Raw genomic sequence first — 23,075 nt, forward strand, 5'->3', positions numbered from 1 at the left:
TCAGAAACTCACAGGGGCAGTTTCACCCTGTTTTTCAAGGTCATTATGAGTCAGCATCATTCAGATGGCAGTGAGTTGAGTTTTCTATGAGATCAGATGGTCAATAGTAACTTTAAATCAAACATAAGAAAGTGATAGGGCAGGAAAACTAAATTAACGAAAATGGAAAAATAGAGGTAGTGAGAATGTTCACTTTGTAAAGAGTCTAAGAAGGAATCAGAATGGGAGGAGGAGAATCCGAAGAGCATATGTACTGTCTGTCACCAAAACCAGAGGAAACTATTTCAAAAAAGGTTAAATGCTTCAGGAACGTAGCAGCTAAGTTTGGAAAAAGCTCTCTGGCCACCTTTCCAATAGGTCAAAAAGGCAGAAGCTGAATTGTAAGTATCAAAGTAAAACATTTTAGAGGACAATCTATAAATCATCTAGGAAGTTTCAATAACCACTGTTATTCGTCAAGTAGAGAGGGAACAAGAGGAAGGAGGCTTTCTAGGAAGGACCAACACAGTGCCTGCAACAACGGACTCAAACACACAATACTTACTATTACTATAGGATGGCTGGAAGTTGGAGCCCGCGCTATAACACCTAGCAACAACATAGGTATTGAACTGTGACCCTCAAAAAGATATGTTTAATTCCTAACCTCCAGTACCTGAGGATGAACTACTTGGAAGTCAGGTCTTTGTGAGTGTAATCAATTAAAGTAAGTGCACACTAGCTAAGATGGGCCCTAAATCCAATGACTGGTGTCCTCATAAGGTGAGAGCTAGGCTACGGACACACAAAGGAGAGGCAGGGCAGACAGTGGAGCGATGCAGCTACAAGCCAAGGAACCCCACAGGGTGCCGACAGCCACTAGAAGCTAGGATAAGGCGATGGAAGATTCTCCCTAGAGCTTTCCAAGACTTCATGGCCCTGCCAACACCTTGATTTTGGACTTCTAGTCTCTAGAACCATGAGAGAATAATTTCTGTTATTTTAAGGCCCTACCCCCAGGAAACTAGTACAGTAGACAAGCAAAGTCAAAAAACAGTACAGACGGTGAGAATGATGGTCAGTTACAATGATGATTAGACAACTGGTTGAACACTGTGAAATGTCTTTCAATAGAAAAGGCAATGCGAGTACCTGAGATTCATAAGTGTGCTGTGTGGCAGGCACTGTGCTGCTGCTTTATATGATCTCCTTTAATCCTCGCGGGCCTGGTATGCCCATTTTATTGTGACGGTAAGTAACTTGCCCAAGGTCACACAGCAATCTATTGAGATAGGCTCTAAACACAAGCAGTCAGACTTTAAAGCACAGAAATGTCTTCCTACAGCTGTTTAACAAGACAAAAAAGCATACTGCATATTATGTCATATGGCCATAAAGAGACACAGCCCAGCCAAAAGCAGACACCCAGAAACTTCAGAAGTCCAGAAACTCTGGTTATTAAAGAACGCTCCACCCTTCCTCTTAGAATACTCGACTTCAAACAAGTATTCCCACCTCTACCACAACTCACCCCGTCAGGTTAAGAAGCATCTGTCAGAGTAACTGAAATCACCAATGAGGCAAAGAGTCACAAAGTTTTAAAAAGACAGATGAAAAAGATCAGAATTATTTTTCAAATAAAGCAACATTAAAATAACTACTAAAGAAAAAGAAATAATAACTACTAAAGAAATTAAACTCTATTCAAGAATATGCCCACAGGTATACCTCACACCTACTAACCTAAAAATACTTAACATTAAGATAAATGCGAATTTAAAAAGAGAAAGGGTCGAGCAAGAAAAACAGTGAGTAACAAAAGAGAAAGGCGTGACTGTATTTGAAACACCTGATCTAGAGCATCTGGGTCTCATGCCAAAGTTATGCAGTAGGTACTAAGAATGTGGATCCTGGAACAGGAAAGGTTCAGAAAAAATTTCAATACTTTTGACAACTACCAAGCTTTCTGTCCAAAGAGGGAGGATCTAACTCTCTTTCCCCACCCCAGCCCCAAAGTGAAGGGTTTCTTGAAGGTTTGCACCCCCTCAAGGCCAGCCATTTCTCTGGTTTCACACAGGAAATGGGACTTCAAGTACGGCAGACAAACAAGCTAACGACTAGTCTCTAAGAAGTTAATTCCTAATTAAAGCAGGTCCAGAGAATTCCCTGCTCTAGAAATGTCACACATTTTATCTTGATGAATTAAGGCGTTTCCACTAAGAGACAGATGGCAAATTAGACGTCCTCCTCTGGCTCCTTCCGGCTCTAAGTCCACGATGATATAAAACGACAGTTTAAAGCGCAAGTGAAGGCACAAAGGGTCGACAAGCAAATAAGAACCAGCAAGACCCACCACAGTGCACACACTCACCTCCACCCCTCCACCCCAGCTTCGGTGCGGAGTCGCTGGGCACACAAGCAGGAGGCGCCCAGCCTGCCTGGCAGAAAAGCTGGGCTTTGGTACCTGCCGTGCATGAACAAGCGCTCTAACTTGGGCTGTTATTCTCTCTGGGCCTCTGTTTTCTCACCTGTAAAATGAAGGAACTAGGAGTCCAAAAACCCTGACTCTCTTTTTTTCCTTCTAAAATTCTTGACTTTCATACCTCAGCAATTCTCTTCCAAAACTTGTTTCTCCATCTGCAGGCATCCTCTTGCCCGGCTCGCTCTATCTACCACCCAGAGGGAAAGAGGAGGAGCATCCTCTCAGCACGTTGTTTGAAAAGCCTCCAGTGCAAAGAAAAGCATCTTTGAAGAACATGACAGGGCAATGTGTACAATGAGTCTGCTCATTCTCTCCATTTCTCTTCCCCTTACACCCATGGGTTTTCAAACAGTGAGGCACTAAGCACTAGAGAGGAACGGGGACCACTAGTGGTTAAAGTGCTCTGCTGCTACCTGGAAGGCTGAAAGGTCAGGTAAGTTCCAGCCCACCCACCAGTGCTCTGAGGAAGAAAGATATGGCAGTCTGCTTCCACAAATATTTACACGTGGGGCAGTTCTACTGTCCTATGGGGGTTGCTAAGTTGGAATCGACTCAAACGTGGGTTTACTCACTGCCATCAAGTCAATGCTGATTCAGAGCTTCTGAGACTAAAACTATGGGAGTAGAAAGGCCAGTCTTCCCGAGGAGCTGTTAGTGGTTTTAAATTGCAGCCCAACACGTAACCAGTACATCACCAGGACTCTTAAGCACTAAAGAAATAGTCTAGAGAGCTAAGAGGAAGGAGAACTGAGAGCAAATGAGAGCCGAATAGGCAAGTGCCCAATCCACTTCCATCACATTCATCTTCACTGGCAAAAGGATTCTACTGTTATTGCTCTGCACTGAAACAAAATCTCTTCTCTAACCCTGTGGTGCTTCCGATAGATCAATGCCCATGTATCACAATGTAGCCCAATGATTCTCCCTATCCCAATATCACTTAAGTATCCTTACTGTTTTTTAGGGCACTGGCAAATTCTGGGCCACCTTTGTCCTTGAAAATAGGAAAAACATCTGGCTGAGGAAGCTGATTGGTGGTCAACAGAGCCTTCTGCAGTTTGATCCTTCCTTCCAAGAGCTGGTCCCAGAGTGCTGAGAAAGAGAGAACGAAAAGCCATCACAATCACAAAATCGTCCTGGGTGGGGAGGGGAAGAGCATGGGGAGGAGGGGCAGGAAGTCACACCAGCTCTTGAAGCAGCATTTCTTTATCACAGTGACATGCTATGGTAACATTCTCTATTAAAGGAAGGAAATTCAGCATCTTGGAAGCAAATATTTGCTCATGAGAGAGGGCGCGCCAAAGCTCAAGGAGAGGATAAAATACTCCTCTCTTCAAAGCAATCTTCCACCGGAGCCGGAAGTCCTAGAGCAGAACCAGCTAAGGCGCTCAGTGAAGAAATGGCTGGCTAAGCACTGAGGAGTGAGGCTTGAGGCTTCTAGGTAAGTGGAGCATGTCACAAACGAATCAAAAGGGCACCGAAGAGAAAGAACAGAGCCAAAACTAAGCAAAACAAGCAAGTAAGCAAACAAACAAAAAGTAGATCAACTGCAGACACGTGGGGGGAAAAGCAGGCAGCAAAACCATGTACAAACCTATCTGGTTCTTCACAGCTCTCCCTTTCTCCACCTCCTCGGACACTTTGACACTGGAGAAGGTCATGACCACACCGTCGTCCTCACTGCTCTTGTCTGCAGCCCCGTCCTCCTCACTCTCGCCCTCGAGGTCGTCGGCGCCATCCCCTTCTTCCATGCCACTCTCTTCCACATCGCTTTCGTCTTCCTCCTCGCTGCTCCCAATGCCATCCATCCCCTCAGTGAACTTTCCAAAGTCAGGAATGCTCTGGACACTGAAGCCTGGTATTTTTCCAGAGCGACTTCTGCTCTTCTTCCTCAGGACCAGCCCTCTCTCCTGCTCGTCGCCAGACTCCTGGGTATCATCAGCACTCGAGCGATCCACATCAGACGCCCGCAGCCCCAGGCCGTCGGCCTCTCCAGCTCTAGGCCCTTCCTCATCAGACACTTCCTCCTCTGAAAAAGGGGGGGGGGGGATTAAAATGGGTATTATGTTGAGAAAAATACCAGGATCGATCTTTTATTTCAACTTATGGACTATGACATCAATCAAAAACAAGGTGCTACTTACTGTGCTCAGCAAACATTTATCCGCACCTACAATCTCTAAAATGCTGAGGGAGAAGCAAAGATGAGCAAGCTATAGGGTCTAGGTCCTACTCCAATGAAAACTACAATACAGGGTGGAAGTGCAAGTACCTTAAAGGTTAAGACAGTCCAGATTAGGGAGAAATGCTAATTGTGGGCCAAGTGAATGTGAACAAGGCAACAGGGAACACACCGCATCTCATCCAGACAAAGAAGGATAAGACTTCAATGGGTGTTTTCCCAAACCCACATCTGAAAAACATCATTTACCATTATCTAACTCAATGCATAATCTCTATCACATCAGTAAGCCTTATTTATTATATTTTTGTTGTTGTTTTTTTTAAACAATTTATTAGGGGCTCATACAACTCTTATCACAGTCCATACATATACATACATCAATTGTATAAAGCACATCTGTACATTCTTTGCCCTAATCATTTTTTTCTCCTCTTTTCTTTTTTTACATTTTATTAGGGACTCATACAACTCTTATCACAACCCTTACATATCCATACATCAATTGTATAAAGCACATCCATACATTCCCTGCCCCAATCATTATCAAAGCATTTGCTCTCCACTTAAGCCCCTTGCATCAGGTCCTCTTTTTTTTTCCCCTCCCTCCCTTCTCCCCCCTCCCTCATGTGCCCTTGGTAATTTATACATAGTTATTTTGTCATATCTTGCCCTATCCGGAGTCTCCCCTCCCCCCTATTTATTATATTCTTACGCAGAACGTATCACGTACTTATTAAGGACTCATTAGAAGCAAAGAACAAATAGAATATAAAACTTGTTGGTGAAGGGTTTAGAGGCTGGTGAGAATAGTGGATCTGCATGCCGAGAAATAGGTTACAAGCACCTACGAAGTGCAAAGGGAAGGAACCACCTAACCTTCCTGGAGAGTCAAGAGATGGCTCTGTGTAAAGAACACATTACAGTTTTCCTTATTAAACAGATAAGCAATAGCTCAACAGACAAAAAAAGGGGGAAGAAAAAGAGGAGACACCACATTCAAAGGTGCGGCACCGCAAAAGTACAGATGGTGTACAGCTGCAGGAACAAGTGTTTGGAGGGGAGGCTAGAACACTGCTCATGGACATGATCCAGAAGTGCTTTATCCTTGGAAAGAGTTTGAACTTGATCCTGTGTGAAGTGCCTGTGAAGGTGCCCCATTAAAGTCTGCTCAGGTATCACCTGACACTCAGTTGTCTTCATTGATCGTCCCATCTCTCCCTTAAAAGAACCTGCAGGCCACATGTATAGCAACAAACAATGATCAATTAGGGGACCAATTACCCACAATTTTCTTCAATATGACACCTTATGAAACATGATGGGTCAATACGTCTGCAGTACTTCTTTATATCCATCACAGTATACATACAAGGCCATCAGAAACATAAATACAACAACTAAAAGCAAGAACCTTCTCAATTCTTCAAATGCTTGCTGACTCTCAGACTAAGACACATTCACACAGAGCAGTGGGGGGACTCGAGGTCTTGGAATCAGATATCCTTCATCTGAATCCCAACTCTTCTGCTTACCAGCTGTATGGCCCTTAACACGTGACAGAGTCAACCCGTCCCTCAATTTCCTTACTTGTAAATTGGGAATAAATAGTACCTTCATAAGGCTAGAGAATTAAATTAGATGCCATATATAATGCTAGTAAAGAGGCATTTTTTGAGGACGCTGTGTCTTAGGGACTTAGAACTTAGTTTACCATCTACAATTCTCCGTGGTATGAATGAATGTCTCAACTATTGAATGGTATATGTAAATTATGTGCCAATGAAATGTAAAAAAAAGGTTTACTATCAAGCCTGACAGTTGGTGGCAGTTCAATGAATATTATCATCTTTATCTCCTCCTTGATCCTAGTATCAGCCTCTATAGGCAAAGACCATGGGAGGCAGCTATTAGGAGCTGCTAGAGCTATACCAAGGCCTAAATCCTAGACATATCCTGAAGGACAAGTTCCTCCATGATGTCTAGGAGTTCTCAATATGGTACTTGCTGCTGACCTCTCCAAAGGAAAGCAAACGGCACCTGCCCAAATCACCAGAGCCAGCCCCTTCTTCCACATTGAGAAACTTAACAGTGCTTCAAAGGCCTAAGTTCACATCCTCACACCCTCCTCTCTTGTAGGGAAAAGGGGAAGGGGATTGTTTTACTTTTACAATGGTTAAAAAAAAAAAGTTTCACAAATAACTAATACTATGCTCAATGGCAAGAACTGAAAAAATCCAAAGAAAGGGGCCCTAACCCAAGATTCTCAGCATTCTCATCAGATACCACGCTTTTTAAACTCACGGCATTTAAAAATATACAATATACATTCCCCTTCCTTTTAAGGTGAACTGTTAGTCTGAATAAGGTGTTTAGCAACTCTAGGTTTTAGATTCCTTATGAAGTGAAATTAAGTTACCTCAAAGGCCCTTTCTAGTGCCAAAACCAAGGGTCTCCCCTAAAATAACAAGGGCGCACAGCTTAGTCTTGAGAGATCACCTTCCCCTGCCCTCTGCACACTTACAAATTCAGAAAGAGAATCATGCAAGGATGTCTACTTACCAGATGAGCCTGGCAGAGTCTGCTCCCAGTGGTCTTCCTTCCAAGCTTTTCTGGAGGTGGTCTTGCCAGAATATCTTTTGTCCGAGTCCAAGGAGGTTGATGCCAGCTTTCTAATGCTACCCACTGCCAGTACATCATCTTCCCCTTCATCAAACCTGTCAATCACTCTGGCAGCAGTGGCTGTAGGGCAGCGGGAAAAGTCATCAGGATCTCCAAATTAAAACCACTTTAATAAGAGCCCAAGTCAACCCCTTCATCTGAAGCTTAAATGTGCATTCTAAAATCCCCGCTAACTTGCAAGACCAGGGAACACACTACTTCCCAAGGCGGACCCCTCACCTGAACAGAAAGTTGGTGAGTTAGTTTTATGCCTTGCATCAGTCAAAACTAGGCCAATTCCGCTGTCGTAAGGGGCAGACCCTCAAATGTAGCTAGCAAACCTGCCCCCACCTCTCAGAAATTTTCCTGCGGTTATCCTAGCGGGACAGCACCATTTCCTCCAAGGGACCAAGGGGGTATTTCGAAGGCACGGGCCAGCACTCAGTTCTCTCTCCTTAGTTCCCCTCTTCCCAACTCTAAAGAAGGAACGCTCTGTTACACCTGGAACAGCTGCCTAAAACACCTGTTTCATTTAGCCCGAGAGCAAGGGTCTTGAGGCCCAAAGAGGCTTAAATAGCCACAAGGAATTTTACATCTTTCTTTGATCTTAAACAAGTTTTCCGGGCAGCTAGGGAAGAAACTATTGAGACCTCCTCCCGCGCCCCCATTCCTAAAGGATAATTTCCAAATCCCAACCGGCTCTGGCTCCCCGCCAACAGCCCTCCATCCAGAACCGGCTCTGCGCCCACAGTTCCCGGATGCTCCGCCCACCCGAGAACCGAGGCTGGCGAGTGCGTGTCGAAAAGAGCCCAGCTCCCGCCCGGGCCCCGGGAGCAAACTCCACGCGTGGCAGCTTCTCTGCGCGCCAGGGGCGGGAGAACAGGCGAGGCCCACGGCCAGCCCCGCCACGCGACCCCAGGCTCGCACGTGGCTTGCCCCAGTCGGGCCTCACCCTCCTCTAGGTCGGCCTCAGGATCCGCCTCGCGCGGTCGCGGGTTCAGCAGCTGTTCCAGCTGCAGCGCCAGAGGCTGCGGCCCCGCCATTGTCACCAGGTCTCGGTCAGCTTCGCGCACGTGAATCTGTAGCCGAACCCCAACCCTGACGCTCGGTTCCCGCCGGGCCCGCCGGCCCCGCGACTAGTCCCCCAACACAGCCAGGGACCGCGGAGAACCCGGCGCCCAACTCGGCGCTGGCAACTTCCGGGAGCCGTACTAAAAGGGGCGGGGCTTGTGCGTCACTACGAGCGTTGCTAAAATGAAGGCGGAAGCGCGCGGAACGCTGGAGGGATTGTCGGCGGCCGGCGCGAGTGCGCGTGCGCGTGCGAGTGCGCGTGCGTCGAATGAGGCGTGTTGGGTAGTGCGGGAGCGCGCAAGGGCTCCTGGCCGCGGGCCGCGGGCCGCGCTTAGCAGAAAATTGCGGTGCGCGCGGCCGGCGGCTCATCACAAAATATGCGACAAGATTTATGTGAGACTTTCTTACAAATAAAGTGCAAAAAAAAAAAAAAAAGTGCAATGCAGCCGTAAACCGTGGTGGTTTATTTGGGAAGGAGGGGTCAGCACAGACTTGCACCAAAAAAGCAGATTTGGCCTTTGCCAATTTGGAGAAGCTCTGGTGGTGTCGTGGGTTAAGCGAGTCCTAACTGTAAGGTCGGCAGTTTGAAACCATCAGCCGCTCTGCAGAGAAAAAAAATGAACCATTCCACTCCCGTAAGGAATTACAATCTCAGAAAGCCACAGGGCAGTCCTACTCAATCCTAGACCCTAGATGGCAGAGAGGTTTGGGTTTGGGCTTGGGAGTCTAAGCACATGAACCGCTAGGGTTGAGTATTGTAAGTGTTCAGAGGACTTCGGGCGCCTTTTATTAAAAGGGTCCTCACTTTCGTGGTCTCTCTACCAAGCATGACGTATGGGTTCAAACATAGTAACAATGAAGAGGATGGTTCAGGACTGGGCAGTGTCACCTTGTGTTCTATGGTGCATACGGTGACTATGGGCCAGAATGGCACCTGACAACAACAAACAGCAATATGGTTGTCCATAATTAAACATTAAAAATCAGTTGTTGCTAGCTTCTTGAAGTAGTCTTAACAGGGGCATCCCCCTAGATATGAATGCCTTTGCTGTTCAAAGACTAAATGGTCAGACACTTGAAACTGGTGTAAAAAGCCGGGAAAATTCAGGTCTGCCATTAGGGGGAAAGAGACTCCAAGCACAAAGTCTTCATAAGATATACTGACTTGCATTCAGACACACAGAAAGATACAATCCCTTTACATTGGCCTTCCTTCATCAAGCATTTCCCTGGCTGCCTTCTATATGTCAGGCACTGCTAGATGAGATAGAAAGATGAGTAAGTTAGAGGCTGTCCTGATGGGGAGCGGCCTAAGGAACAGAACTGCAATGTGAACAGAAACTGCAATAACGAATGATAAGTTGAGTGCCAAGTGCTCTATTCTTCCACTGTCTGTTTGAGATAGCCTGTAGGGACCTAAAACCCCCAGAGAAAAGATTTTAGGGGTGCACTCTGGCGGTGCCCCTTTTTGGGTTCAACCCAGGCCAGTTGGATCCCACAACTAAGCATCCTGGGGATTGAGGAACCCTCAACTCCTCAGACTATCCTGTGTGATCCAAGGGATATGCAGGTCCCTGTCTTCCTATGCCCTGATGGTCAAGAGGGACTAGAGACCAGCACTTTAGTGTGTCCTGTCCCGTGTTCCCCTTCCAGGTGGCTCTTGAAGAATGAAGACTAGGACAGGGTACTGTAGGCAGGGGATTCAGGCAAGAAAACCACTGTCCACGAAACCCAGGTGGGATGATTTCTTCTTTTGACTTATACCGTCATTGAACCCCGGTGCTTGCACTGGGAGCCTCCAGAGCAGCAGTGTGCATCCCAAGCTACAACAATTACCACCCCCAGCAAAGAATAAAACTGTTTCTTCCACCCCCCACCCCACATTCAAGAAACCATTCTCCCCCTATCCTTTCCATTTGTGACTAAGGACATGAATCATGCTTAGAAATCTGCCCTGGAGTAAAGAGAAGAGGGAAGGGAGGTGAGACTGGGGCAGAGACCACCTCTGAGCTATTATGCAAACCGAGATCAGTGCTTGATGATTCTCAGGCTGAGCTGAACTACCCACACAACCACCTGAAAATGTTTTATATCTGCTCACCTACTCTTCCTGTCCTGTCCTGGTCCCACGGACTCAGGAAGCCTCCTTGAAATGGACCACCCCTCTCCTGTCACATGCAATTCCCAGAAGAAGAAGAAAAAAAGCACTGCTATGGAGTCAACTCCAACTCTGTACACCCCATACCCAAAATGCTCCCCCCCTCCCCCCCCCCGCCCTCACTTACCCCACGCTGATGATAAGAAAGGGTGCCTAGGAGTGGAAGAAAAAGGAAAGAATCTAAAACCTGAAGTTGAGACACAGGGCAGGACTATCAGACCCCCCTCTCCACCAGCATTCTAGTTTCCTGAGATCCTGTGGAGGATGGCTGGTGGGAATGGACGGCGGGGTGGGGGGGCGGTGTTAGGGGCTGGGGGGAGATTGCAGACTGCTTCCCTGGCAGAAATAATCCCTGACTGGGCTCAGGGAGGAGATGAGGAGTCCTGCCAGAGGAGTCAGAGGGTAGTCTTCTGGTTCACAGTCTCTGCCTACCGCCCAGGACCGACACAGGGGCAGGAGGCTGTAGAGGTGGCAGAGGACTAGAGGGAGGTAGCAGCCCTTCCCTCATGGTCCCACAGAGGTAGGGGTTTCAAGAGTTTGGTGAGGGGACCAAATTCAGCCCTGTCTCTCCTCTCAGGCCCCAGGTCATGCCCACCCTGGCTCTCCACGACACGCTCCTTCCCCGCCCAAGTCTCCACCAGTTTGGAGGGGCTGGGTGGGTGGGCTTCAGCGCTTTAGCCCGAGCAGATGGTGGCTCCCCGCCGTGGGAACCCCAGGGCAGGTGGGGGAGGCATCGGGAGACGGCTTTCAAATGACCACGAGGAGAGACCGGGCTGAGGCTGCTCTCCCGGGGCGTAAGGGAGGGGACCGCTGGGACGTCCCCCTCCGCCCCCAGCGCCTCCCAGGGGGAGCGAGCTCCTGGCTCCGCGGCTCCGGGAAGCCGCCGCGTTGGCCCGCACCTCCGACCCAGAGATGGGCAGTGCAGCTCCGACGGGGCCGACAGTCTGGGCGGCTTCTGAACCTCCTCCTCCCGGCCTTCCCTTCCAAATTGGACTGCTGAGCGCGGCCACCTGTTCGGGCCTTGGCCAGGGTTTCGGATCCCGAGCCGAAGGGAAAGGCGGCCGCCGCCGCCGGGTGGGCGAGGAGACTGGATTCAGCCGGGGCGCCCAACTCCGCCACCTTCGTGGAGGCGCGGGGCGGCCAGAAAGCTGCTAAAGAATCCAGCTGCCGGGCTAGGGAAATGCAGCCTCCCGAGGCGCAGACGTCGGGGGAAGCGAATCTCTCTCAAAGGCGATGAGGCCTCTTTAAGCGAGTCTGGTTTGAATGTATATAAACGCTCAAAGAGCAAACGACTGGCCAGTCCAGGGGGTGCATAGAAAACAGGTAATGGAAGGAGCTGTCTGCAGAGGCCAGGGATTTCGAAAGTCTCCCGTATTTCATGCATTTCCATTTTGGACAGAACGCGGCTCGGCTCGGAGTCCTCCCTGATGTCCCCCCTCCCCGCTGATAGAGGGGCAGTCACACGGGCGCAGGGAAAGATCTCTTATTTTGAAACGTTCTCCGCAGGAAAGAGAAACTTGGAGGCGTCTGCACAAAGTATGAAAACAGCACTGTAAATGACATACCCTTTGACGTACAAACTTCTCATTTCCAAAATAAGGAAAGGACGAAACCAGACCGCGTCCTAGGAGATTCGGAGGAGACATCCTGGCGCTGTAACAGTACCTGATGTTAACCCCCACTCAGACACTCCCACCCACCTATTTCATAGTAGATGGAATATTTCAATTCCTTCCATATCTAATGAAGGCTTGGGAGGGATTGAACTGGTTTTCAGAACCTATTGGCAACTCGCAATGGAAATTGTATTGCTATATTGCTTATTTATATTCATCTTCCGGAGAAACTTAACAGGGATCTTGTGCCTGGCAAAAATTTTTTTTTTTCCCTTCTGGGGAACTTCAAATGTAACAAAAACTCTAAAACAACGCTGTCATCTCAGCTCTGTCAATAGGGATTAAAGTATTTCATTTCTCCCTGTACTGTACATCCATTTTACGTTATCTTTCAAAGCACCAAATTAGGAAGCAGGATTATCTATGGGAAATGAATTGTAGATGGAGAAAAAGATCACCTCTGACTAGATATTTACAATTTGGCATTCACAAGCCCGGTTTTCCATTTAGGGATGCACTGGATCTCTTACCTAATCACAACCTGGACCACTCATTTTCAGCCATGGATTTGCTCTCTATTTCCAATTTTATATTCACTTATCAGCAAACATCTCCTCAACTGTATCAGTTAAACCCACAGAATGCAAATCTGTAGTTAATAACAGCAGGAGATCACAGATAAAAGCTCTGCTCGCAATAGCTGAGGCGGTTCAGCCACACAACCAAGGCAAAAATGGATCCATCACCTCTCTCTCCCTCCTGAAGACTTGAGGAGGGACCATGGGGTCCCCCCACCCTCTCCTTTCAGTCATTAAATTACAAAATAACACACTGATTATCTAAACATCGGGTTTTCTATTTTTATTAAAAACTCACAAATTTATTCAACATGTTTTCTTTCATACAGTGAATGGTCTAATATGCACTGGAGGTCACACGAGCTTAGGTTTATTCGAACAATAAAAGACATATGAGAAATTTAATATATAAAGGAAAAAAGTAGCAGCTGTTGACTGCATATTTGACCATAAAATTTAAATATTTTGGACTTTTATTTTAAAGACACAAAAATAAAACCTGTGTGGGTCTATATAAGTCATTATTAACAATTCCATGTATGTTCAACAGGACTAAAAATTAGCAAAGATTTTTTTTAAACCTTGTAACACTTTTTTGTTTGTTTTTAAAGACTTTCTCAGGTCGCTGGTGCCAGGCACCTTTACAGTATTTGTGCTCTAGTTATTCTATTTGGCAACTGACTGAATTTTCTCTTTGCCTCGTGTAAACAACACCTTTTTTTTTTTACATACTAGCACAGTGAGCTGAAAGCCCTGCAAATCTGTCAGAACATCTACAGAAAAAGAAAAGGAACAATTTTGGTTGATTGCTCAAAACATTTTGTCCTTGAACAAGAGGTTTCAAAACAGGATAGATTAGTAAAACACTGAACTCCTGAATTTAACATTATACGTAAACAGTTGACTGTTTTTAGTTCAATAGTCTTTTTTTTAACTTGGAGTGTGTGAAGGTAGAATACTTTTCTTGTACAGCTAATGTTCAAGTCATTTTAGTGAGAGGTCTGGCTGGAACTGGTTCTAACTAGTGTGTCTGCGTGTTTATCTGCATTAAGTGTGTTGGAGAGTTTTGTGAAGGTAGAAGAGTTGATACTGAGGGCTTTACATTTAGAATTTTGCAATTTTGGCAAAAACAAAAGAAAACAAAAAAACCCAGATAGACAAAATATATATATATATATATATAGTCCCACCTGATGCGCAGCAGGTCGGCGGTTCTGAAGCTATGAGAGTTTGTGGTCGCTGTGGCTGCACTGAGAACACTAAGCGGGCTCTTCCCAGTCAGAACCCTCCCGGCCGTTCTGGGCGCTGGCGGTTTCTCCGCCCTCACTGGTCCGAGCCTTGCAGCTTCCCTCCCCGCGACTCCCGGCGTCACCGTCACCGCTGACTGTCACCCGCCACCGCCCTGTGGCCCAGGCACGCACGCCCGTGGGGTCTCTTCCAGGGTCGGGGTCCCGGTGGGAGCCCCAGACCTGCACCTTTCCCGCCAGCAAGCAGACCCAGACCCGCCTCCAGGTGGATTTGGATCCTAGTTCTTGTCCCCCTTCCCCATCCTGTCTCCCAAGCCGGTAGTGAGCGGTCCCCAAGGATGGAAAAAGGTGGGGAGGACTTTGTTTTTCATGTTTTTTTCTTTTTCTTAAATAAAGGTTCATTTCTGTACAACCACAAGCGCAGCAAACCAGGCGAAACCCGCTACCACACAGCAGCCTCGTTCATTTCGGGGGGGTGGGACAAATGGTTGCCGTAACTCGCCCCGCCATTGACCGAAAGCGAGGAGAAAGGTGGGCTGGGTCCGAAGACCTCGGCGGACATGGAGTGCAGGGGCCCTGGCAGGCTGGGCTCAGGGCTCGGCGAGTCTCCCGGGGGATGCGCCAGGATGTCGGTGAAGCGCTGCGCCTCGCTGGACGGGTGGTGGCCTGGAAGCGGGTGCTCCAGCCCGCCCAACGGTGTCCCGGACGGCCCGGACGACGGCACGAAGGGCAGGTCCACTGGCGTCTGGGCCTGCGAGGACGGGGGACCTTGCGGGAAGAAGTCGTAGTTGCCCCCGGGGCCGTAGTACTCGCTCTGGTAATCTGCAGGATGTGGGGAGGTCAGGACCGGTCAGTCTGGGGACCAGGGAGGAGCCAGGAGGCTGGGTTTGCTCACCGGAACGACTCCCCCCCCCCCCCCGCCCGCGGTCCACCACCTGCTAGGGGCCTCGGACGGCCCGGGGGTCCCCCACCTCCCTGGGAATTATTCCTTGGGCTGCCCCCTCTTGGTCCCCACTCCCCCTTTCTTGGTAGAAAGAGAGATGTGCCTCCCGCGCGCGCCACCCGCTTCCAGCGAAGCCACTAGCAGCAGCCTGGCGCGCACCCACCTCCGTAGAAGGAGAAGGGGCCATTGGGGAGGAGCTCGCCCGGCTCCAGGCGGTCCACCAGCGGCCGCATCCGCCTCGGGCTGCGAAAGAAGGCGTGGCGCCGGGCGCCCAACGCACTCAGCTGCTTCATCCTCCGTTCCTTGGAGCGCCGGTTCTGGAACCAGACCTGAAGGACACCAGGAATAGCCCCTGAACCCTGGGCGCGCAGCTGGCCTCTCACCCCTACCTGCCTGGCTGTGTGTGTGTGTGTAATCTACGTGTGTGTGGACCCTGGGCAGAATGTCGCCCTGTTGTTTCTAATGATCATGGTCACCGCTTTCCGAGGGCTGCACACACACACACACACACACACACACACACACACACTCAGCCTCCTCTAGCCTACGTCACACACAGCTTCCCTTGTGCAGTGTCTAGGTGCTCCACGATAGTGGCCTAAGACCTGGATCCAGACTCCGGTTGGTGCTCCATCCCACATCAATACTCAAATCCCACAGCTCATTTTCACACTCACTCCCCCCAAACATTTTCACTACAGCCTCCGGGGACACAACATGCAACTTCCCAGAGGTCAAAGGGCACACCTGCACGTGGACTCTGGGCCTCCCAGGCACCACCACTCTGGACACCAACTCTCCTTCCACCACCTCACAGGCAGAACCTGCCAGCCTGTGTCTGGGATACTCTGGCAAAGGGAAGCCCACGCAGCCTCACGCCCTCATCATGCCCAGCACACTTCCGCGCAGAACTGCCTGCAGACACACACACACACACACACACACACACATACACCCCGCCTTCTCTCCCCACCCAGGATGAGCACCTAGTCTGTACTCTGGGACAAGGGACCCATACAGTTAGGGATAGGGACAGAAGTTAGGAACACAGAAGCAGGGAAGGTGTCACCTCCTGTGTGCCCACGGACTTCCCGGCTCCTCCCGCAGACAGAGGGGGCGATGCAGATCATGCTGATGGTGGGGTCCCAGTTCTCCCTGGGGTGTCCAACAGCGTCCTCTCCTCTAACCTCCTACTGAGCTCACCCTCCCCCGCTGGTGTCACCTCTGTGGAGCTGGAAAGCAACAGCCCAGCGGCTTTGGGGTTTTCTGGTGCTCTAGCGTCTGGGCTTCAGGTGGGGGTGTGTGCCCTTGGTGTATCTGCGTCTTCCTCCTAGTCCCCCACCCACACCCAAGCTCCCCCCCTCCCCAGACGTGGCGCACGCAGGTCCTGACCTGTATGACCCGCATGTTGAGGCCGGTCTCCTGGGCCAGCTGCTCACGGATGTGGCGCGTGGGCTTGGGCGTGGCGGCAAAGGCAGCCTTCAGCGTCTCCAGCTGCTTGGCTTTGATGGTGGTGCGCGGGCCCCGCCGCTTGGCACCCAGATTCTGGTCGTCATTCTCGTTGCTGCCCCCTTCCTTGTCCGACACGTTGGCGCTCTCCGAGTCCTTGGCATCGTCCTGCGACGGGTCTTGGGAGTCTGGAGACAAACTGGGATCGCTGCCCGTGGTGGCTGGGGAGAGTGAAGGGAGGGCCGGCAGGTGAGCAGCGGCGGCGGCGCCGGCGGCCTGGGTGAGGCCACGTCTCTCAGGACCCTCCCCGCCCCTAGGGAGCCGCGACCTGGAGGCTCACCCGAGTGGAGGCTGTTCTCTTTGGCGACACTGCTGTTGCTTAGGTAATCTTCTTTGCAGACAAACTTGTTCTCGTCGATGATGTACAGCTCCTCGCCCGTGGAGAGTTGCTTGTTACACATCATGCAGGTAAAACAGTTCAGGTGAAACACTTTGCTTCGCGCCCTCCGCACCAGGTCGCTAGGGGAGATGCCCTGGGAGCAGCCAGCGCATTTGGTACCGAAACACCTGCAGGGGAACCGGGTTGGCGAGGGGCAGGGAGAGATAGAAGCCAGGAGGAAGGAGAGCGGGAGAGGTAAACGGGAAGGAAGGAGGGGAAGGGAGGGGAGAAGACAGAGAAAGGAGCGGGGAGAAGGGAAGGGGAAGGAAAAGAGGATGGGCGGTTAAGCGGTGAAGAGGCAGGAGCGGAAGGCGGGCACCAAAGCCAAGTCGCAGAAGAGACACATAGGGTTGAGGCGAGGGTCCCCGCCCGCGTTATCTATCCCAGAGGAAGAAAGCACTGGTGGGGAGGAGGCGAGCGGTGAACGGGAAACTTATTTCTCTTTAGATTCGGAGGACAGTGCATTCAGGCGGCCTGGGTAAACGCGCACCCTCAGCGCTGCTCTTCTCTCCCAGAGTTGGGCTCTCTCTCACAGTGAAGGGTGGGCGCACAGACCCCAGTGGCCTGATCCCACCCCGCCCGCCTGGGGGGGGGGGAACTAACTAGGACACCAGGGGCGCCCGGAAGGTGCAGCGGGGCAGGGGCCAACCTGATTCTAGGCGCCTCGACATGCTTTGCTGGAGCCAGGCCTTAGTAACCCACCAAGCTCTGGTTCTCAGAAACTCCTGCCACCCTGCCTCCCTCCTGTGCAACCTTCATAATCCCAACCCCACCCCTCCAGAGCCACACGCCCTGAGGAGAGGCCGAGGGGACCAGCCTAGGCCTCTGGGCAAAGTGGCCTAGGTAATTTCGAATATACCCCCACTTACCCACCCACCCACCCACAAACGCCACAAACTTAGAGAGAGACAGAGACAGAGAGAGACAGAAACAAAAACTAGACCCACTGCCATCGAGTCGATTCTGACACAGGGAGCAGAGCAGAACCCCAATCTGCTGAAATGAGCGTCGAGCTGACCTCCACCCAAGGGAATCACACTTCCCTGGTGGGCCTTTTCTTCTGGGTGTTTGTGTAGGTGAGTGGGCGAGAGAGGGGCTTTCAGTGAATACAATGAAACTGCTGCAAGGAGGAGGAGCAGGCGACCTCCTGGTGGGGCCACCTGGTCTGGGAGGTTTCCTGGGGTTCCGGAGCGCTGGGCGCCTCGACCCTGGTGGTGCCTTTGAGCGGTCACACAGACCTTTCGCCCGGCGGCACCCGCCAACCTCGGCAGCCGGCGACGGGAGAAAACTTGCTGTCCCAGAGGCTGCATTCTAGGGCTCATGGCAGGCGACAGTGCGGTCGCGGGCCAGACCCACGCTCAGAGACCAGAGCAGGGGCGGGGCGGGGCGGGGTGGGGTGCAGGCACCCTTCCCGCCAAGCTCCCTCCCCCCCAACGGAGCGTCCAGGGCTCAGCTGGGAGGGGAGGCTTGCTGGAGAGCTCAGGCCCCAGCTGCCCTGCCTCCTGCCCAGCTTGGAGGGGGCTTCTGGGCCGGGTCGAGGTGGGCTCAGACCCGTTCTTCCTAGGCACGTGCAGCCAGCCCCAGACGCACAGTTCCCAGGACGCAAGTAGGCTGGCGTCTCGGCCGGCCGTGCTCCAGCTGGTGGGCCTCTCCAGAGGCCGCGCGGCATCCGAGAGAGGCGGGCTCGCCTGGCCGGGCAGCACTTACCGGAAAAAGTCGTTCTTGCAGTAGAGCTTGCCTTCGCGGGAGAAGCACTTCTCGGTCAGGTTGCATTTACATTCGCAGCACTGGACGCACTTGACGTGCCAGGCCCTGTCCAGCACGTTCAAGAGGAAGCGGTCCAGGATGGGCCTTTTGCAGCCGGCACAGTGCACCATGGTCTTTGGTTTGGTCGAGGTGGGGGCGCGGAGACCCGGAGGGCGAGGGGCAGGTCGAGCCGACGGGCTGCCTCCCGAGGACGACGTGCGCGAACTCCCCCAACCCTCCAAGAAGAAGGAGCCCCACACGGCGGTGTGAGCCCTCTCCCGGCCCGCGGGACCTGAGGCGCGGCACCCGGGATGGGGGCGCGGGGGGGCCTTGGGGCAGCGCTCGGCCGCCGAGTCCCGGGGCCCCAGGCTGAGCCGCGCCGCCGCAGCTCGGGGAGCGGGAGCGGCGTCTCCCTTCTTGGCGGAGCCGGCGGAGGAGCGCAGGTAGCGGAGCAGGGCGGCGGGAAGGGAACGGAGCGGAGAAGCGGAGCAGCGCGCGGCCGGCGGCGAGCTCGGGCTGCTGGGACGGCGCCCGGGAGTTGTGGCGGGCTTGAGGTAGAGCTGTCAGAAGTCAAAGTGCGTCCGCTTTCGTCCGGTGTGAGCGCGGCCTGCGACCCGCGAGCCGGCCGCTCGCGCCGGGCGGCCCCCGGCTTTTGGCGAGCGGTCGGGCCGGAACAAAACCTGGAGAGGCGGTGCCTGGGCCCCTACTCGGCGGGCATCGCGCTGCGGGTCGGGGCGCGCCGGGCGGCTGCGCTGGGCCAGGCGAGGGCGGGGACCAGCCCGGGGCGGGGGGCGCGGGGAGGCGGCCAAAGGCGCGCTTGGTGGCCAATGGAGGAGGTGGCGTGGGTTGGTCCGCTTTCGGAGAAGTGTGTGCGGCGATCGAGGACGCAGAGCCAACTCCGGACCGACGCTGCCAGGTGCGCTCGCTCGCTCCGCACGGCCCCAGCCCGGTCACCTCGGCCGGCGTCCTCCCCCGTGGCCTCCGTGTCCCGGGGCGGCGCTCCCCGAGCGGGGCTCCTTCCGGGAGGCGCTGGCTCCTCAGCGCGCCCGGCCTTGCCTCGTGGCTCCAGTCACAACGCGCGGCCGCCCAGCCGCGCAGCCCCGCATCGCTCGGCCCGCGCGCCGGCGGCCTGCGTCCAGCCCCACAGTCGCACGACTTTCTTTTTTTCTCCCCTGTGCCCCCCTCTTGGGTCGTTGTCGTGGCAAATCGGGGTTTTCTTGCTAGCCTGCTTCCCCCCGCCTTTTTTGTCTCCCTCTTTTGTAGCGGGAGGAGTCAGGGGGAGGGGGCGGCTTGGAGAGCTTTGCCAAAAGGTCCCGACGCCGCGGCCGCAGTAGTAGGCCGGCGGCGTGAGCGGCTCAGCGCGGGCCGAAGCGGTCGCCGGCCGGGCCGCGGCTCGCTGTGGCCTCTCCCCGGACGCGCGTCCCTCGGTCCCCGATCTCCCGGCCGCGTCCTCCGCCCCGGCGCGACTCTCCCCCGCTCTGGCGGCTCGGTCACTGCTCTGGGCTGTTGGCTGAGCTCTGGAAGCCCCCTCGCCTTAATGCAGCGCCCGCCGACGTCACGGCGGCTGGCGACCAATCAGCGGCTCGCGGTCCCTCTGTAAACCATTCTGCATCCCCCCCGGCCCGGGAGATTGCGGGGAGACCGCGTTTCGAGGATCAGCGGCGGCGGCACCCGCGGCCCGGCGCTGCGCGGGCGGCGAGGTGCCCGGCTCCCCCCTGGCTCCGGTAGGGCGGTGGCTTCGAGGGAGGGACCGAGGTCGGGCGGGGGCTGCTGGTCGCCCGGCGACGTGGGGGGCGGAGGTGTCACTCGAGATCGAGCCTTGACGCGGGTTGGGGTGCCCGTGGGTTTGAGAGCCAGGGCGGCCCAGGCGCAAGGCTCGGCTTTGCCAGTCCAAGGCTGCTAGTTTTTTCTTTCTTTCCTTCCCCTTCTGGAAGTTTGCCGCGACCCAGCGCGCGGCTGTCTTTGAGGGCAGGGCGCTTGCCCGCGGAAGGTCCCTCCCCCCTCTCGCCTGTCCCTCCTTCCCTTCCCCCAATCCATCCAAAGTCCACAGGGTCCGGGTCTCTAGGGGACCTGGGTGTCTGTCCCCCGCGGCGCGCTCGCGGAGCGTTGATTCCGGCGGTTTCCCGGTGGGGGCGGGGACCGGAGGTGCTGCGCGGGGAGGGGAAGGAGTTGGGGGGGGGGAGCCCCTCGGGCGCGGAGTTGCGACCTAAGCGTGAAGCTGTGAGAAAACTGTGATCTGGAGACACCTTTTACAAACACAAACAAAAGACCAGGAGGGAAACCGGCGGGGGGTGCTGACGGGAGGGGGCGGGAAAAGGCGGTGAGGTCGCCGGGGCGCCGGGAGAAGTTGCGGGTGAAAGTGTGGCGCCCGGGCGATGGACAGACACCCCGTCCTCCGCTTGCCAGGGCCCAGGCTGGCACCAGCGCCCACAGACCACCCCAAGCTCCTCCTTTTAAGGTCTCCTCGGGACGGGGGCGGTGGGGTGGCGCGAACCTCTGGAATTTTGCTCGGGATACACACCCAGGAGGATTGCCCAGGGGGTAGGACTTTCCCAGGCCTAGGTGTCCTGGTCACGATAGCTTCGAAGAGTGTGTCTAATACCGTGCACAGGCGGGCCAAACCCCGAAGTCCGTTTGAGGGGCCACGTCTCCGGCTGAAGGCGGCTTTCGCTCAGGTGGGGTCTAAAAGTAACTGGACTGGGTGGTCCTGCTTTTTGCTCTCTGGCTGTTTTTGGTGGGGTGGGGGCGCGGCTCCCACATGGCGCATTCGGCCCAAATGTGGAAAGGGATCCACGTGGGCGCCCAAGAAAGGTATGTTGGCCGCGACCCCTCCACGCCACTCGCGGCGCGAGGTTCGGCCACCCCCCAGGGCCCTGGCTAAATGAGGGGAAATGCCCCAACCTCAGTTGTCTAGACCCTGGGACTCCGGGTCTCAGCAAAATGCGATACCCTCTTCGGACGAACGAGGACACCATTCCAGGGAATTCGCTGGTGCGCCGTGGAATTCCGGGGTTCCAGGGCCCTTGCCTATGCCCCTCTCCTGCCACCAAGCCTCCGCCAGCGTCGCACTGCTACCCAGACGCTCGCAGCAGTTCCCCCCAGGCCGTCCTAGCACCTTGTCACTGGAAATCCGAGCGGAGGCCCTCGGGTGGCTTGCTATGCTCTGGGCCCCGCCCAGACGTCTGGGTGCGGGGCCAAGGGCCGCCCTCTCCGCCTCCCCATCCCCACCCTCTGCGGGGTTCCCCCAGGCGCGGATGCCGGACAGGAGTGACACGGGGTGGGGTGTGTGCAACCCATTCGCTGGGCTTAGACTTGGCGACAGGAAGCTTTTGCGAACCAGCCGCTTCTACCGGCGAGCCAACTGGTACCTGGACTTGGACACCCCGAAGAGCTAAGCGCTGTCTGGGGTGGGACCCTCGCTCACCCTCCGGGTCCCGCCAGCTCCGCAGGCCGCTGCTGGGTGAGGTTGTCTTGGAGCGGCTGATGCCATCTAACGGACCCCATGCCCGCAGCCCCAGCTGCCCGGGGTTCTAGGCGCTGGCTCCCTCGACCCAACCGCCCCCAGGTGGCCCGCCCTCGCCCCAGCCCCCGCCCCCGCCCCAGCTGGGCTCCTTCTCATGCAAAACAGAGAGGCCGCTCCTCGGAGGGGGCGACAGCTGGACCTGACCGCAGGCCCCTCCCAGGTGGGCTGGTGGAAGCTGCTCGTTCCGTTTGGAGGGGCCGAGACTTCGCAGCCTGGATGTGAGGGTAGCCCAGTGTGGTGGGTTGTTGGGGACCAGGACAGGGTGCAAGCTCTAGGGCATTGGAACTCTGCTGGTCGCCTTGTCCAGATGGCGCGGGAAACCGGTCTAGGGTAGCAACCCTTGGCGCTACAGCTGGAGTCATGGTGGCTTCTGACCCAGGGCTAAACGTCCAGCTTTCAGGCCTCCACTTTGACAACACGCTCGAGTCTCGTCTTTCGTTTTCGGCGAACTTTTATTTTAAAACGTACCAGTCTCAGAGACTGAGAGAGGGAAAAAATTCACTGCCTCGAATGTCGCTTGGCTCGCATTTACACCCGTGTCCGCGCAGCGAAGAGCACCAGCCTCCGCTCGCCCTCACTGCCACGCGTTCCTGGTGTTAAAAGTGCCCGAGAGCTGCCCAGCCAACGACCGCCACGCCTCTCGGACCGCTGCCCGCACCACGACTCCGGGCGTTTACGGCAAGGCCCAGACTTCCCCGACACCCCGCCCCACAGCAGGCTTTCTCAATCAAGGGATGGGGTCAGGGGAGCCATGTTCTGCTCTGGACAGCGGCCCAAAGGCCCCTCCACCCCGACTAGGGACCATATGCGGGCACGCGGAATGGGGAGGCTCAGGCCAGCCATCCAAGACGTCCTGCAGTTTTGGGGGGCAAAAGGCACCCCCTTCCGCGCTAGCCTCTTCCTGCCGCCTGCCGGCCCTCCAGTCCCACCTCCACTCTGTCCCTACATCCCCAGGGGTAGAACGGCCCAAGGACTCAGCCGGTCCGGTCACTGCCTGTCGC

At 54.1% G+C, this 23,075-nt stretch overlaps 2 protein-coding genes across 2 annotated transcripts in view; both read right to left on the reverse strand.

Annotated features, from left to right (window-relative positions):
- Positions 1-8,517, reverse strand: part of AATF (apoptosis antagonizing transcription factor) — a 108,803-nt gene extending 100,286 nt beyond the window's left edge. The window contains exons 1-4 of the mRNA XM_075561454.1: positions 8,257-8,517; positions 7,206-7,385; positions 4,056-4,490; positions 3,416-3,553 (exon numbers count right to left, since the gene is read on the reverse strand). Coding sequence (XP_075417569.1) covers positions 3,416-3,553; positions 4,056-4,490; positions 7,206-7,385; positions 8,257-8,347 — 844 coding nt within the window. The 5' untranslated portion in view covers positions 8,348-8,517. The remainder of the gene's footprint in view (positions 1-3,415; positions 3,554-4,055; positions 4,491-7,205; positions 7,386-8,256) is intronic.
- Positions 8,518-14,416: 5,899 nt separating this feature from the next.
- Positions 14,417-18,682, reverse strand: LHX1 (LIM homeobox 1). The gene is made up of 5 exons (XM_075559272.1): positions 18,513-18,682; positions 16,707-16,933; positions 16,310-16,587; positions 15,081-15,246; positions 14,417-14,796 (listed from the first exon to the last, which is right to left on the reverse strand). The coding sequence occupies exons 1-5, from the start codon at positions 18,680-18,682 to the stop codon at positions 14,417-14,419; spliced, it is 1,221 nt and encodes a 406-aa protein (XP_075415387.1).
- Between the last annotated feature and the right edge of the window lie 4,393 nt (positions 18,683-23,075).

Source organism: Tenrec ecaudatus, chromosome 10 (genome assembly GCF_050624435.1).
Source record: "Tenrec ecaudatus isolate mTenEca1 chromosome 10, mTenEca1.hap1, whole genome shotgun sequence".
Taxonomy (NCBI): domain Eukaryota; kingdom Metazoa; phylum Chordata; class Mammalia; order Afrosoricida; family Tenrecidae; genus Tenrec; species Tenrec ecaudatus.